The sequence below is a fragment of the Homalodisca vitripennis genome, unplaced genomic scaffold, assembly GCF_021130785.1.
Source record: "Homalodisca vitripennis isolate AUS2020 unplaced genomic scaffold, UT_GWSS_2.1 ScUCBcl_3856;HRSCAF=9636, whole genome shotgun sequence".
Classification (NCBI taxonomy): Eukaryota; Metazoa; Arthropoda; class Insecta; order Hemiptera; family Cicadellidae; genus Homalodisca; species Homalodisca vitripennis.
This window is the reverse complement of record NW_025779961.1, coordinates 30,464-45,194: the sequence shown is the minus strand read 5'-3', so window position 1 is coordinate 45,194 and position 14,731 is coordinate 30,464. Positions and strand designations below refer to the sequence as shown.

General features: G+C 45.7%; 2 protein-coding genes across 2 annotated transcripts; one reads left to right on the top strand and one right to left on the bottom strand.

Moving 5' to 3' along the window:
- Positions 1-843: 843 nt before the first annotated feature.
- Positions 844-3,059, top strand: LOC124372706. Its single transcript, XM_046831117.1, has 2 exons — positions 844-1,250; positions 2,993-3,059. Exons 1-2 carry the CDS (start codon positions 844-846, stop codon positions 3,057-3,059), a joined length of 474 nt encoding a protein of 157 aa, XP_046687073.1.
- A 7,886-nt stretch (positions 3,060-10,945) lies between these two features.
- Positions 10,946-13,852, bottom strand: LOC124372704. Its single transcript, XM_046831116.1, has 3 exons — positions 13,160-13,852; positions 12,419-13,062; positions 10,946-12,329 (listed from the first exon to the last, which is right to left on the bottom strand). The coding sequence occupies exons 1-3, from the start codon at positions 13,850-13,852 to the stop codon at positions 10,946-10,948; spliced, it is 2,721 nt and encodes a 906-aa protein (XP_046687072.1).
- Positions 13,853-14,731: the final 879 nt, after the last annotated feature.

The window sequence follows — 14,731 nt, the reverse complement described above, 5'->3', positions numbered from 1 at the left end:
ATTAAATATGTATAATGCCTGCCTTTCTGAAGCGGTGTTCCCGTCCCGGTGGAAAAGAGCCAGGCTTGTACTAATTAGCAAGGGGAAAGGTGACCCTGACCTACCTTCGTCCTACAGGCCTTTGTGTATGTTGGGACACAGCAGGGAAACTTTTTGAGAAGTTGTTTCGCTCCCGACTGACATTAGCCGTGGAAGCTGTCGGGGATTTGTGCCCCCACCAGTACGGCTTCAGGAAGGGGCGGTCAACCATTGACGCAATTGAAGAGGTCCGGAGAGCAGTTCAGATGGCTGAGAGTCATAGTCGGTACTCTCGTCGAGTTGTGCTTCTTGTTACGCTTGATGTCAAGAATGCTTTTCAATTCGGCGAGATGGGCTGATATGTTAAATGCATTGCGGAACACCTTTCGCATCCCATCGTACCTGCTCAGGCTCATCGAAGACTATCTTCGAGCCCGACTCCTTATATACGACACTAAAGAAGGGACGCGGGACAATGAATGTGACCTCCGGCGCCGCGCAGGGCTCAATCCTGGGTCCGGATCTCTGGAATGTCTCCTATGACAGCCTTCTGAGGTCCGAGATGCCGGATGAGACAGTTTTAGTTGGGTACGCCGATGACGTCGCAGCACTGATTGCCGCACGCAACGTTGAGCTGGCCCAGCTGAAGCTGAACCAAGTTCATGCGCGTCGTGAACAACTGGATGGAGGATCACGGGCTATCTCTTGCTTTGGCTAAGACAGAGATTGTAATCTTGACTAAGAAGAGGATTGACACTGTCGTTCCTCTTCGCGTGGGTGGGGTGACTGTCCAATCTACTCGTGCCGCCAAGTACCTTGGGGTTTATGGTGGACAATAAGCTGACCTGGAGAGACCAAATTTTCCGTACTGCGGACAAGGCCGCTAAGGTAGTGCAATCCCTTAGTAGGCTAATGGCCAACGTCGGTGGTCCCAGGTCTAGCCGAAGACGGCTCCTCATGTCTGCAGTCCAGTCCGTCCTCCTGTACGGAGCTGAGGTGTGGGTAGATGCATTAAACAAGGAGGTGTATCGGATGCGGCTTGCTCGGGTGCAGCGACAAGCAGCTCTCAGAGTCGCATCAGCATATCGTACAGTTTCTGAGCCTGCCGTCCTGGTGATTGCTGGAGTCATCCCGGTCAAACTTCTGGCTGAGGAGAGGAAAGCAATATACCAGCGAAAAGGCGAGATCGGCAAGGAACGTGCCACATCAGAAGAGCGCACCCGCACCTACCGGCAATCAAATCAAATCAAATCAAATCATCTTTTATTGCATTTTCTTTACAATTCAACATTGGCATCGCAATCGTCAAGAAACCCCTTATAATTATAGTTATAAGCAACCCCTTATACATTCACACACACAGTCAAACTTACATCTTCATACATTCTCTCAAACACATTCTCACTGACCTCAGATCCTATGCTCTCATAAATCCCAGCGGCTCATCATGAATTCATCGACAGAGTAAAACGCTCTAGACACCAGTAGGCGTCTTAGACGAGTTTTAAATTGATTTTGATTGTTGGAATTCTTTATACTTTCAGGGAGCCTATTGATCAGTTTGACACCAACTTCTTGAGGTAGATGTTGCGACAGCGCCAATCTGTGATGCTGAGTTCGATAGTTGTCCCCTGCCTCTTGTTTCATATTGGTGAACGTCCCTGCCACGAATCAGAGTACACCTTGATCTGCAGTACGTAATCACCTCAAAAATGTAGAGGCAGGGCAAAGTCATAAATCCAAGCTCCCTAAAAGATTCCCTACACGACTCTCTGAAACTCAACTTTTGTATGATTCTGACAGCCTTTTTTTGAAGTCTGAATACTCGTTCCAATCTATTTTTGGCACAGCCTCCCCAAAGTCTTACTCCATACGCAAAGTGTGGATGGATAAGGCCATAGTAGGCCATTTTTAAAAACTTTGGGGGAACATAACTTTGCTAGGTTGCGCAAGGCATATATACCTGCGGAAACTCTAGCACATATGTGGTCGATGTGGTCGTCCCAGGTCAGCCCTCTGTCAAGGAACATTCCCAGAAACTTTGTAGAGTATGTTTCCTCTAAAAGGACATTATCTACAAATACAGCTGGCCCATCCGAACGTGTATTCTGCCGAATGCAGAAATGTACAAAATTTGATTTGGTTTGATTTGTTTTCAAGTTCATTTCAGAAAAGAATTGAATACATGAATTCACTTCAACAAACGTTGTGATTTCCAGTTCTTGCAGTGTTTTGCTTTTAAAACAGAGAGTCGTGTCATCAGCATATTGAACTAGTTTCCCATGTTGGATCACCGAGTTCAATCTACTGACATAAATCAGGAATAAAAGAGGCCCAAGGATAGATCCCTGAGGGACACCATGAGGCATTTTGATTTTGTTAGATGTGACGTTCGAAATCTCCACGCTCTGATCCCGCTCCTTTAGGTAAGAAGCAAGCCACAGCTGCGGGAGTCCCCGAACGCCACATTTCTCCAACTGGTGCAGCAGTGTCTCATGATGCACACAGTCAAATGCCTTGGACAGGTCAAGAAATATGCTAAGCACATGTTCTCTCGCCGTTCCAATCCATCGACAACATTTTCCAAAAGGTTGTTCACAGCGTCAATTGTGGATTTGTTTTTTCTGAATCCAAATTGCTCTGGATTCAGAATCCGCTTGTTTTCTAGAAAGCTTTCAAGTCTTTCATAGAAAATTTTTTCAAAAATTTTGCTGAACACCGGAAGAATTGATATGGGCCGATAATTGCTTGGAATGTAAGGATCGTCCTTCTTGAAAATTGGAATGACTTTGGCTGTCTTCAAAAGAGAAGGAAAAGTTCCAGATTCGAATGAGGAATTTATCAGTTTTGTGAGTGGTTCCTAATAAGTGCCTGAGGCACCGTTTAAGTAACCAAACTGACATCCCATTTGCGTCACCTGTTTTCTTCGAATTCAGTCCCTGTATGACACGTGCTATCTCATCCCCACACACAGGAGGCAGAGCCATGGACGCAACCGGCTCCGGAACACGCCTTCCACAAGATTGAGTTTCCGTGAATGACGGATTCATTGAGGCAACAGAAGAAAAATATTTATTGAATTCATTTGCCACTAGTAATTGATCTTCAACAATTGTGTCATCAACTTTGATCACAAATGATCTGGAACCCTTGTCCTTACTCGTATCTCGAGAAGAATCATTAATAATTTTCCAAGCTGTCCTTGAAAAATTTTTACATTCACCCAAGGCTCTATTGATGTCATAGGCTTTAGCCGCTCGTATGACTTTCTTGTAGATCCTCCGGTATGTTCTAAAAAATTGTTTTTTAAAACGTTCATTTTCAGATTCAATAAAGATTTTGTGAAAGAATTTTAGTTTTTCTCGAGATATGAGAATGCCCTTGGTCAACCATGAAATTTTCTGAGGTTTGGTATTGATTTTTGTTTTTTTAAAAGGACACGCAACATCTAGATAGTAATTGAAAGCATTACTAAATGCCCGATACATGTCATTGACGTTTTGAAAGTTATTTAAAAAGTTCCAAGATTCATTTTTTAAAAGTTTGTTCAGATGGCAAATGTTTTGAAAATTACAAACTCGTGAAATTTTGAATTTTGAATTTTGAGTTTGTAGTTTGCATCCATGAACCACTATCTCCTGCGCAAAATGGTCAGAGACCGCCGTATTCAAAACAGAGACTGTGGTGTCAGAAATGTTGGTAATGACGTTGTCGATGGCAGTACTCGACGTCGCGGTCACTCGTGTCGGTGTATTCACGGACCAATTTAAGTTAAAACATCTTAGAACATCGCGAAGCCGCTGGGTAAGGGGGTTGGTGTGGTCCATTACATTGATATTAAGATCACCAACTAATACGAAATTCATTGAATTTTGAGAAAGACGATTTAAGAGATGCTCAAACTTTTCAAAAAAAGAATGTTCACAGCCATTTGGAGACCTGTAAAGTCCAATAACCGTTAATTTACCAAAAGAGTTTGACGAGACTTTGATACCTACGGCCTCAAAATCCAAGTCCAGACTGTTGTCAATTTTAAAAGATTCGATTTTTGACGATTTTTTCACAAAAATTGCCACACCACCCCCTTTAAAATGATTTCGACAAAAATAGTTTGCCAATTCGAAATTTTGAATTTTGAAGATATCGATTGATTCGGGCTTGAAACCATGCTCCGAGACAACCAGCACATCAGGTTTAAGCTCTTCACACAAAAGCGCCAATTCGTAAACCTTGTTAGTCGCAACTTGAGCGTTCTGGTGAATTACTTTAAGCTTGTGATTTGAAATTTTTGAATTTTGAATGTTGAGATTAGAAATATGAGCATTTTTTGATGTTGGATCCGAGGTCCTCCCTAGGTTGGTTCCGCACTGGTCAGCACTGTCAAGTTTTTTGAGACAGGAGAGCGTCCATCGAGACCATCACTAGGTAGTCCTCTCACGGTGTCCGCGTATGAGAGGCGCTGGAGATTTGGAGATGGCTGTAGGGTCCCAGTCGAATCTCCAACAACCTCAGTAGGCACTGGCTCGAGCGGAGAAGATGCGATGGCCGCCGGAGCGCTCTCGAGGGACGTTGACGGCGTCTCTGGACCAGAAGAAGCGAGAGCTCTGACAATCATCCCTGCCAGCATCCGTTTCCCCCGCATGGAGAGATGTTGACCGTGTCTCGTGAAATACCTTCGGCCGACTTCATCAAATTTCAATAAGCGGACGTTGTGCCGGGCAGCCAGTTCCTCCACGAAGGCATTCACGAGCACGGTCTCCACGTGTACGGGGTGGTCCAGGTCCAGGTCGTGTCGATGCGGCAGAGTGGCGAGGAGAAGCTCGGTGCCGGCCGGTCTGGCCACGATGTAGTTCTCCAGGTGGCGGTAAATGTTACGCTGCTCGCCGACAGCCAAGTCATTGGTGCCGGCGATTAGCACCTCACACCGTGGTCCAGGGTCAGGTGACGTTTGGTCCGGACGTATGATGTCGAGCAGCCGGGCTCCAGGCATGCACATGCCGCTAATCGACGTCCTAGGGCCGGTCAGCTTCATCACCATTCCCGCGATGTGACGAGCGTGGCTGTCTCCTCTGACGGTAATTGATGTGTAGTGAGGGATACATGTCTGAGAAGATTGGAAAGTTTCGTGTGTTAGTTGAGGTTTTGTTATTTTTTGAACTTTAGGATTTTTGACTTTGTGAATGTTTTTTGCTGCATTGTCAATATTTTTCTGCTTAGTTTTTTTATTTTTTACTTTTTGATTCGAGGCAATCGGCGTTTTTCCCCCACGTACCTGCTCCTGTGGTTTACTGCTTGTTGCTATTTTTTGTTTATTTCTTCCTTTTAACCTCCGTCCATGGCTCCGCACACTCAAACTTTTCAAGTTGGAGTTTCAAACACTGGTTTCAGCTGTTAATACTTCCATGGTTGTCTTTAGTGATTTGATCAATGCTATGTTTTCAGTGCATTGACCAACCATACAAGTAGGCTGCTCCTGTAGATCACACTGAACACCTGAGTCCACGAGAGCTGGAGAGGAAGCTGGAGGCACCTCACACTGGACACCGCAGTCCACTGTCGCGGAAGCGCGGGCGGTCTGGTCGACGCGGGGCGAGACACTCACAGGAAAAATCTGATCAGTGAACTGTAGCAGCCGAGTGTCAGATTCAATGGTGTGGTTTAGAAGTTTTTTATATTCTTCTTCAAGGCGCTCAAATTTATTCCTGATTATGTGGATCTCTTCTTCAGAGGCTTCAGGTGTTGGTGAAGTGTTGAGTGATATGGCGTGGGCGGGGGTGGAGTAGACAGGCGGCGAGGCAGGTGCAGGCGGCGCGGCGGGTGCGGTGGCCGAGGGTGTGACGGGAGCAGGCAGCGGTGACGAGGTGCCGGCAGCGGCAGTGGCAGTCCGGGGCTGGAGTTGTGGCAATGGCAGGAGTTGTGGGATCAAGAGACCCGAGGACGTTGGACAGCACGGCTGATACCGATGGTCCAGCTCTGGGTGAAACGGCGACATGGTGAGGTGGACTATTACCTCACCCAGTTTCTCACCGGTCATGGATATTTTCAGTCCTACCTTTTCTTGATGCGAAAGACCGGTTCACCGGACTGCATTTATTGCCCGGGTGTTCCCGATGATGCGGAGCATACATTCTTCCGCTGCCCACATTGGGAAAGGCCCCGCCTTGAGGCAACACGCACTCTGGGTGTTTTTTCGGTGGACTCTGTCTGTCAAGTGATGCTGGAGGGTCAGGACAACTGGAACTGTGTGTCTCATTTTGTCCAGGGTATTCTCCGCGCTAAAAAGATAGATCTAGACCTAAATGCGGTTTAGACCTTTGACTTTCTGATGGCTGGATAGGCGCGAGCCCTGAGTGCTTAGGTAAAATTCAGACCTAACCTGAAGTAATGTGACAAACAGTTTCCGGGTTGGGATCCTGAAGTATAGAGGAGGTTTTTAGTGGGTAGTTTACCACCTTGTGAGAGTCCCACACTACAGGCTGGCCACCTGTGTGCGTAAATGCATTTTCCTTCCTCTCCCTAAAAAAAAAAAAATATCGTTTTCTAAAGCAATAAAAATTTTTCCTCAATGTAATTAAAATATATTTACAGTTTATACAAGTGGAAACAATAAGTTTGTTTCGAACATTTTCAATTTAAAATCATTAAACCATTTTCACACTGTGTGTGTGTGCGTTAAGTTTAAGCTGTAGAAGGCATGTCACTAGTTTGTGTGATAAAAAATATTCAAAAACCGATGTTTTTACTGAAATGGGGTTAAAAGAAAACCAGTCTATAACATCGTAAAATATATCCGGCTAAATAGAAATCAAGACAGTAAGATTTAGTTGTTTAAATTTTTCTAGTTTCGTTTTCAGAAAATATACACATATAATTCATTTCACGTGATCCCATTTAATAAATTCTAAGCTAACGGAAAGATATCTACCTCTATAGAACTATCGTTAAAAAATGGTTGAAAGAACCTAGCATTTAAAATTGTAAATAAAAAAGGGTTTCTTCTTTGTTATAACAATCACAAAATTACTTGTGAAAGTAACAAATTTTGATAGTTGAACATTAAATAAAAATCGATTAACCAAAAATAGTGGTCTGTAGGGTTCACATAAACGCAAAAATACTAGAAATGTAAATACAACTATTCGGTATTTTCGGTATTTTTTTTTTTGAGACTGAGGAGGTATTTTAAAAGTCCCACTTTTATATTTTAGATTACTTAGACGCAACTATAGGAATCAGGGTGGTCGTATCAATAAAAAAGCTATGAAAAACTTTTTAAAGTTCAGACGATGAGGAGTTCACTTGGTCTTCCTGTTGGTGTCGTGATTCTACTTGATGTACTAAATGAGGATTTACATAATCGCTGTAGATATTTTTACCATGTTGGCAAACAAAATAAACCTGCACTTCTAAAACTGCTTTTTGTACGTGTTTTTAATAAAGTAATTGAAATGTCGTTTGATTACTACATCTTATTACCCTTATATAATTTTCTTTCTACTTTCATGACCTATAAATTGCATTCAGGGACCTTTGTTTTATTATTTCCTAATCCAATACATGTCGAATGGGAAGGTACTATCATGCGCGTATCTGATGTAAATGACTGATGTAGCGATTTGTATAATTTGACCTTTCTAGCTGGTATGGGGTTCTTAGTTTAAAAACACACACAATATTGATTTCCCTTTGTTAAATTCAGTTTATTATTGTTTACATATCATCTGCCAAACATCTGCAAGAATTACTTTTTCTGTCTTTGAATTCAAAGGAGATAATTTTATCCAATATCTATTCTACGTTAGGAATAATAATAATTCAACATTCAATCAGTTATCGAAGTCAAAAGCAGAAATTTTAAGTACACTCTCTCTCTAATACGAATAATAAACATTTGAAAACCGTTTTCCTCAGCAGCGTTCATTTACTTTGGCCGGCGCTCCAGTGAAAGCGGATTACGGAATAATCCGGATTTGATGCCTGTGGTTAGTAAACTTGCACTTTGTGTCTAAAAAACTGGCATCGATTTGCTTCCAAATTGTGTACTAATTATAAAAACATCGTGCATATATAAATGTAACTAATTGACTTAACGAAGTAAATTGCTTCGCTTCAGCTCATAGTGAAAAATGCCCTTATCATTGACTGATTAATAACTTTTTAAGTATTACGGATAAAGCGGTAAACAGTATAATAACATATAACTTATCTCTTCTGTGTTACATGAAGAGATAGAGGCTTTTATTGTAGTTGACTAGTTTCACAAGAGATAATCATCTAATGTTACGAATTGAGAAGCCGAAATTGTGAGCGCTAACGCTCGGATTGATCTCTTTAAAGTGAGAGGCTCAGGAATTAAATATTTGAATGGTATGTAAGTTTCGTAGCGCAGCACAGTGACGGACCTCGAAACTAATTGAGATAATCCCACGGACCTGAACACACCTGGTCCATATGAATGATTTATCCTCTGTAGACACAATTAAAGGTAGTTTCGCATCAAATAAAAACGGTCTGAACACTCATACCGAAAATACCGAATAGTTGTATTTACATTTCTAGTATTTTTGCGTTTATGTAAACCCTACAGACCACTATTTTTGGTTAATCGATTTTTATTTAATGTTCAACTATCAAAATTTGTTACTTTCAGAAGTAATTTTGTGATTGTTATAACAAAGAAGAAACCCTTTTTATTTACAATTTTAAATGCTAGGTTCTTTCACCATTTTTAACGATAGTTCTATAGAGGTAGATATCTTTCCGTTAGCTTAGAATTTATTAAATGGGATCACGTGAAATGAATTATATGTGTATATTTTTCTGAAAACGAAACTAGAAAAATTTAAACAACTAAATCTTACTGTCTTGATTTCTATTTAGCCGGATATATTTTACGATGTTATAGACTGGTTTTCTTTTAACCCCATTTCAGTAAAAACATCGGTTTTGAATATTTTTTATCACACAAACTAGTGACATGCCTTCTACAGCTTAAACTTAACGCACACACACACACAGTGTGAAAATGGTTTAATGATTTTAAATTGAAAATGTTCGAAACAAACTTATTGTTTCCACTTGTATAAACTGTAAATATATTTTAATTACATTGAGGAAAAATTTTTATTGCTTTAGAAAACGATATTTTTTTTTTTTTAGGGAGAGGAAGGAAAATGCATTTACGCACACAGGTGGCCAGCCTGTAGTGTGGGACTCTCACAAGGTGGTAAACTACCCACTAAAAACCTCCTCTATACTTCAGGATCCCAACCCGGAAACTGTTTGTCACATTACTTCAGGTTAGGTCTGAATTTTACCTAAGCACTCAGGGCTCGCGCCTATCCAGCCATCAGAAAGTCAAAGGTCTAAACCGCATTTAGGTCTAGATCTATCTTTTTAGCGCGGAGAATACCCTGGACAAAATGAGACACACAGTTCCAGTTGTCCTGACCCTCCAGCATCACTTGACAGACAGAGTCCACCGAAAAAACACCCAGAGTGCGTGTTGCCTCAAGGCGGGGCCTTTCCCAATGTGGGCAGCGGAAGAATGTATGCTCCGCATCATCGGGAACACCCGGGCAATAAATGCAGTCCGGTGAACCGGTCTTTCGCATCAAGAAAAGGTAGGACTGAAAATATCCATGACCGGTGAGAAACTGGGTGAGGTAATAGTCCACCTCACCATGTCGCCGTTTCACCCAGAGCTGGACCATCGGTATCAGCCGTGCTGTCCAACGTCCTCGGGTCTCTTGATCCCACAACTCCTGCCATTGCCGGTAGGTGCGGGTGCGCTCTTCTGATGTGGCACGTTCCTTGCCGATCTCGCCTTTTCGCTGGTATATTGCTTTCCTCTCCTCAGCCAGAAGTTTGACCGGGATGACTCCAGCAATCACCAGGACGGCAGGCTCAGAAACTGTACGATATGCTGATGCGACTCTGAGAGCTGCTTGTCGCTGCACCCGAGCAAGCCGCATCCGATACACCTCCTTGTTTAATGCATCTACCCACACCTCAGCTCCGTACAGGAGGACGGACTGGACTGCAGACATGAGGAGCCGTCTTCGGCTAGACCTGGGACCACCGACGTTGGCCATTAGCCTACTAAGGGATTGCACTACCTTAGGCGGCCTTGTCCGCAGTACGGAAAATTTGGTCTCTCCAGGTCAGCTTATTGTCCACCATAACCCCAAGGTACTTGGCGGCACGAGTAGATTGGACAGTCACCCCACCCACGCGAAGAGGAACGACAGTGTCAATCCTCTTCTTAGTCAAGATTACAATCTCTGTCTTAGCCAAAGCAAGAGATAGCCCGTGATCCTCCATCCAGTTGTTCACGACGCGCATGACTTGGTTCAGCTTCAGCTGGGCCAGCTCAACGTTGCGTGCGGCAATCAGTGCTGCGACGTCATCGGCGTACCCAACTAAAACTGTCTCATCCGGCATCTCGGACCTCAGAAGGCTGTCATAGGAGACATTCCAGAGATCCGGACCCAGGATTGAGCCCTGCGCGGCGCCGGAGGTCACATTCATTGTCCGCGTCCCTTCTTTAGTGTCGTATATAAGGAGTCGGGCTCGAAGATAGTCTTCGATGAGCCTGAGCAGGTACGATGGGATGCGAAAGGTGTTCCGCAATGCATTTAACATATCAGCCCATCTCGCCGAATTGAAAGCATTCTTGACATCAAGCGTAACAAGAAGCACAACTCGACGAGAGTACCGACTATGACTCTCAGCCATCTGAACTGCTCTCCGGACCTCTTCAATTGCGTCAATGGTTGACCGCCCCTTCCTGAAGCCGTACTGGTGGGGGCACAAATCCCCGACAGCTTCCACGGCTAATGTCAGTCGGGAGCGAAACAACTTCTCAAAAAGTTTCCCTGCTGTGTCCAACATACACAAAGGCCTGTAGGACGAAGGTAGGTCAGGGTCACCTTTTCCCCTTGCTAATTAGTACAAGCCTGGCTTTTTTCCACCGGGACGGGAACACCGCTTCAGAAAGGCAGGCATTATACATATTTAATAGAATCCTTGGATTGACTTGGAAAACTTGTTTAAGAGCTTCACTCGGAATCCCATCTGGACCAGGAGCCTTGTTGTTCTTCAGGGAGAGGACAGCCCTCTCCAGCTCCTCATTACTGAAAAGCGGGATGTCTTCCACCCTATCGAATATGACTTCTTGCCTCGGCGGATGAGTTGGAAACAGGGACTGGACAACCTTCTCCATGGTGGCGCCGTCCATGACGGATGGAGGTGATCGTGCGCCAATCTTTCGGGTTACAATCTTGTACCCCAGACCCCATGGATCGGAATCGACGTCCTCCCTGAGTTTCCGCCAGCAGTCATGCTTGCTCCGGTTGATAGCCCGGCGGAGAGTCTTTCTTACAGCCTTATAGGCCTCCGTCTTACGACCTCGGTCTGCGGGATTTCTAGCTCTCATGGCAACTCTTCTGGTTCTTAAACAGGCTCTACGGAGATCCGCAATCTCGTCTGTCCACCAATAAACGGGTTGCTTGTTGCACCTTATTCTCCTGCGCGGCATGGACTTATCGCAGGCCGAGGTTATTAGTCCCATCACTGACGAAACCAATGTCTCGGTGCAAGCCCCACCGTGCACCGCAGGTTCCCGCGTTGTTGCCCGTAAGATGACATCGGTGAACTTTCCCGCGTCCAGCTTCTTAGTATTCCACTGGAGCGGTACTTCTCGAGGTGCAGAGGTTCTTCGCAGGCCGTCCGTTACATCAAACAAGATATACTGATGATCACTGGCAGTGTAATCATCAAGCACCATCCAGTGTGAGATCCGCGGCAAGAGTGACTCAGACGCAAGGGTTATGTCGTGGATCGTGCCTCTTTGCCCGGGGCGCTGGAAAGTAGGCGTATTGCCCTCGTTGATAACAACGAGTCCAGCCCTGGCAGCAAAGTCCAGGATGTACTTCCCCCGGGAATTGGTGAGAGACATTCCCCACTCGACAGTCCTTGCGTTGAAGTCCCCACCAACGATGACATGTCCACTGGTACCAATCACGCTCTCTTCCAGGCAGTCGATCTTATCGCGGAAGTCCTGGATGGCCTCGTTGGGGGTGAGGTAGCAACTAAAAATTGTAACGTCCCTACACCTTTCCCAGACGAATCCTCGGCCTTGTCCATGGCTCCGCATCAAAACTTCTTGTGGATTCCGCACCCAGAAAGCAGCAGTATGGAGTGTGTCGGGAAACCACACCGAAGGGTCCCTAATTCGATACTGCTCGCTCACTAAGAGCGCGTCGGCACCATGTTCTTGGGCCAGCCGGTCAAGCAGACTATCAGCTGTCCTGTGGAATCTCTCTAGATTGCACTGGAGGAGCCGAATTACTGAGCTTTCCCCTTTGCCCGTTCAAGTGCGGCCTTAAACACACCGCACCGTCCTGAGCCCGGTATGTGCTCCAGGGCGTTACCCTTACTGCCAGCTTCTTTACAAATGAAACAGGAGTTCTGGTTACAATCCTGCCTCTTATGTCCAATCTGACCACACTGAAAACAGTGATTGGTGCGGTCAGGCCCCTTACAGGCTCGAGAGGAGTGGCCGAACCCAAGGCAGCGGAAGCACCGTGGGACGACAACTCTTCGTTTAACCCGGCCACTCACCCAGCCAACTCGCAGATGTTGGAGAGCCAACAGCTTATTGGCGTGTCTATCGCCTAATTCGGCGACCGCCATTCGCTGCTGGCTGCGGTTCGGCTTTGTGAGCCATACTTTAAATGTAGATTCTTTTAATTCGGGAATAGCCCGTTTTATAGCCTCTGTTACCTCGCTATCATTGGTGAGTCCGTCAAGGTCACGAATTTCAATCGATACCTTTGGGTCGAGTGACCGCACGGACCCCTTGTCTCCGAGTGCTTTTTTTAAGCTCTCAGCAAAAGCGGCTTTATCTTTCGACTTCCCCAGCTCGAGCAATACATCCCCGTTTTGGGTCCGTCGAATTGCCTTAATGACAGTCTCTGCCTCTGGCTTGGCTTTCGCCCGGAGTTCCCCCAAGACTTCAGCAAACGATCGCCCCCCGGAGGGCTTGATCAATATTGCTTCCAACCTAGGCCTACTCGGTTTGTGTTTTTAGCGCCGCGGGGTTTCTTGACGCTGCCCTGGCCGGAGTAGACTTAGTCACTTTTGGCGTCTTTCCGTCACCTAATTTCTTTGTAGCGACCTCCGCCCGCTTCTTCTGCCTCTTCTCCCTTCTCGTCAACTTTTTCTCCCACTGCCTCTCAGGTGACTGTTGGACATCACCCTCCTCGTAAGTAGTACGCGGGCTATCAGTTGGGTGATGCTCAGGGGGGCTTATCCTGTATTCGGTGGAATTTTTGGACACCACAGGGGAAGTCTGCGTTGCCGTCGCTATCACCACAGGTGTCGCATCGGGGCTAGAAGGTAATGAGGTTCTTACCTTCCGCTTTTTGTTAGCATTGCCAGCCTTTGGAGAAGTTAAGGTATACTCTTGGGCTCTTGCCTTGTGCCTGATCTTTCGGCATTGCATTACTGTGGCCAACAAATCCTTAATCTTTGGCAGGCCATCTTTGATGGTACGGTTAACGTTAGGCTGCTGCCTAACAGCTGTCTCCATCTTCTTGATAAAAACTTCGATCTCTAAAAGGTGCTTTTCCTCCTCCTTTTCGGCATCAGCTTGTTGCTGCTGCAACAGGCCTAGCTCGAAAGTTGTAGAAAGAGTACTTAAGGTGTTATTTTTCTCAACCATTTGGGGGATTTTGGGATCTGGGTCCTTGGGCACCCCAGTAGTTTTAACTGCACCTTCTCCCTGCATTTCGGGGATGTGAAAACATACCGGAGGGGGTGATGTCTTCATTCCCGTTCCAGGCACCTTCGGTGTTGCTTCGGCCTTGCCACTCACTTTCGTTGCCGAGGCTTCCGCTAATGGGACTACTGCCTTAGGCGGCGTCCTAGCTATCTTGGAGCTTCGAGTGAAAGGTTTGAAGCTCTTCTCCGCTTTTGATTTCAGTTGTGTTTTTTTGTGATAAAGAGTCCATGGGTGTTCAGAACCAGCGCATCGTGCGGCAAGGGACGGCCCGGAATAGCCAGGAGCGGGTATACCCTCGGAAACAATGTCCCTACCCCAGTTCCTTGAGGCCTGGCCTCCGTTTTCCCAGCACCGGAAACCAGACGTGCTGGGGGTCGCCCGTGGCAGTGCAGAGTCCGACCTCTGCACTCATGCCGCACTCCCCGACCACGGCCCGAAGGGGCTGGCCCCTGACGCACACTGGGTATTAACCTATCGGCGGTCGAGTCACACGCAGCCCCTGCAACACAACAGTGCTACGGGCTCAGCCACTCCCTGGCCTCCCAATGTGCGCCGGTCAGAAAGAAGAAGAAAGAAAAGACATCCAAGAGGGGTCGAAAAATAAGGGTTAGGCAATGATTGCCTGGAAAGAGGAAAGGCTGTGAGCACGAAGACGCTCACAGTTGGCTCAGGTAACCCCGGGGTCGCCAGCTCCCTCTCCAGAGAGGAAAGCCTCCCGTGTAGCAGAAAGGTTCGACTACCCCTGAGGGATTAGAAAACGATATGTTAGGACAAATTGTGATGCAACTGTATCTTTACCTCCAGTTTACTACCCTTCTACCTAAAAGTACAAAGATTACAGAGTTATAAAATTCAGATATATAATGAATGTATATGCACTACCAAGCAGCGCAGTGTCTACTTTTGGGAGTTACAACGCATTACTAC

Bases quoted from the DNA above. Each gene is read 5' to 3' on its own strand.
- LOC124372704 (XM_046831116.1), bottom strand. From the start codon at position 13,852: ATGAAGACATCACCCCCTCCGGTATGTTTTCACATCCCCGAAATGCAG. The intron at 13,063-13,159 runs GTGACTAAGTCT...ATATTGATCAAG, and splicing joins GTGACGGAAAGACGCCAAAA to CCCTCCGGGGGGCGATCGTT. The intron at 12,330-12,418 runs GTGCGGTGTGTT...GAGATTCCACAG, and splicing joins CACATACCGGGCTCAGGACG to GACAGCTGATAGTCTGCTTG.
- LOC124372706 (XM_046831117.1), top strand. From the start codon at position 844: ATGGTGGACAATAAGCTGACCTGGAGAGACCAAATTTTCCGTACTGCG. The intron at 1,251-2,992 runs GCAATCAAATCA...CCCCACACACAG, and splicing joins GAGCGCACCCGCACCTACCG to GAGGCAGAGCCATGGACGCA.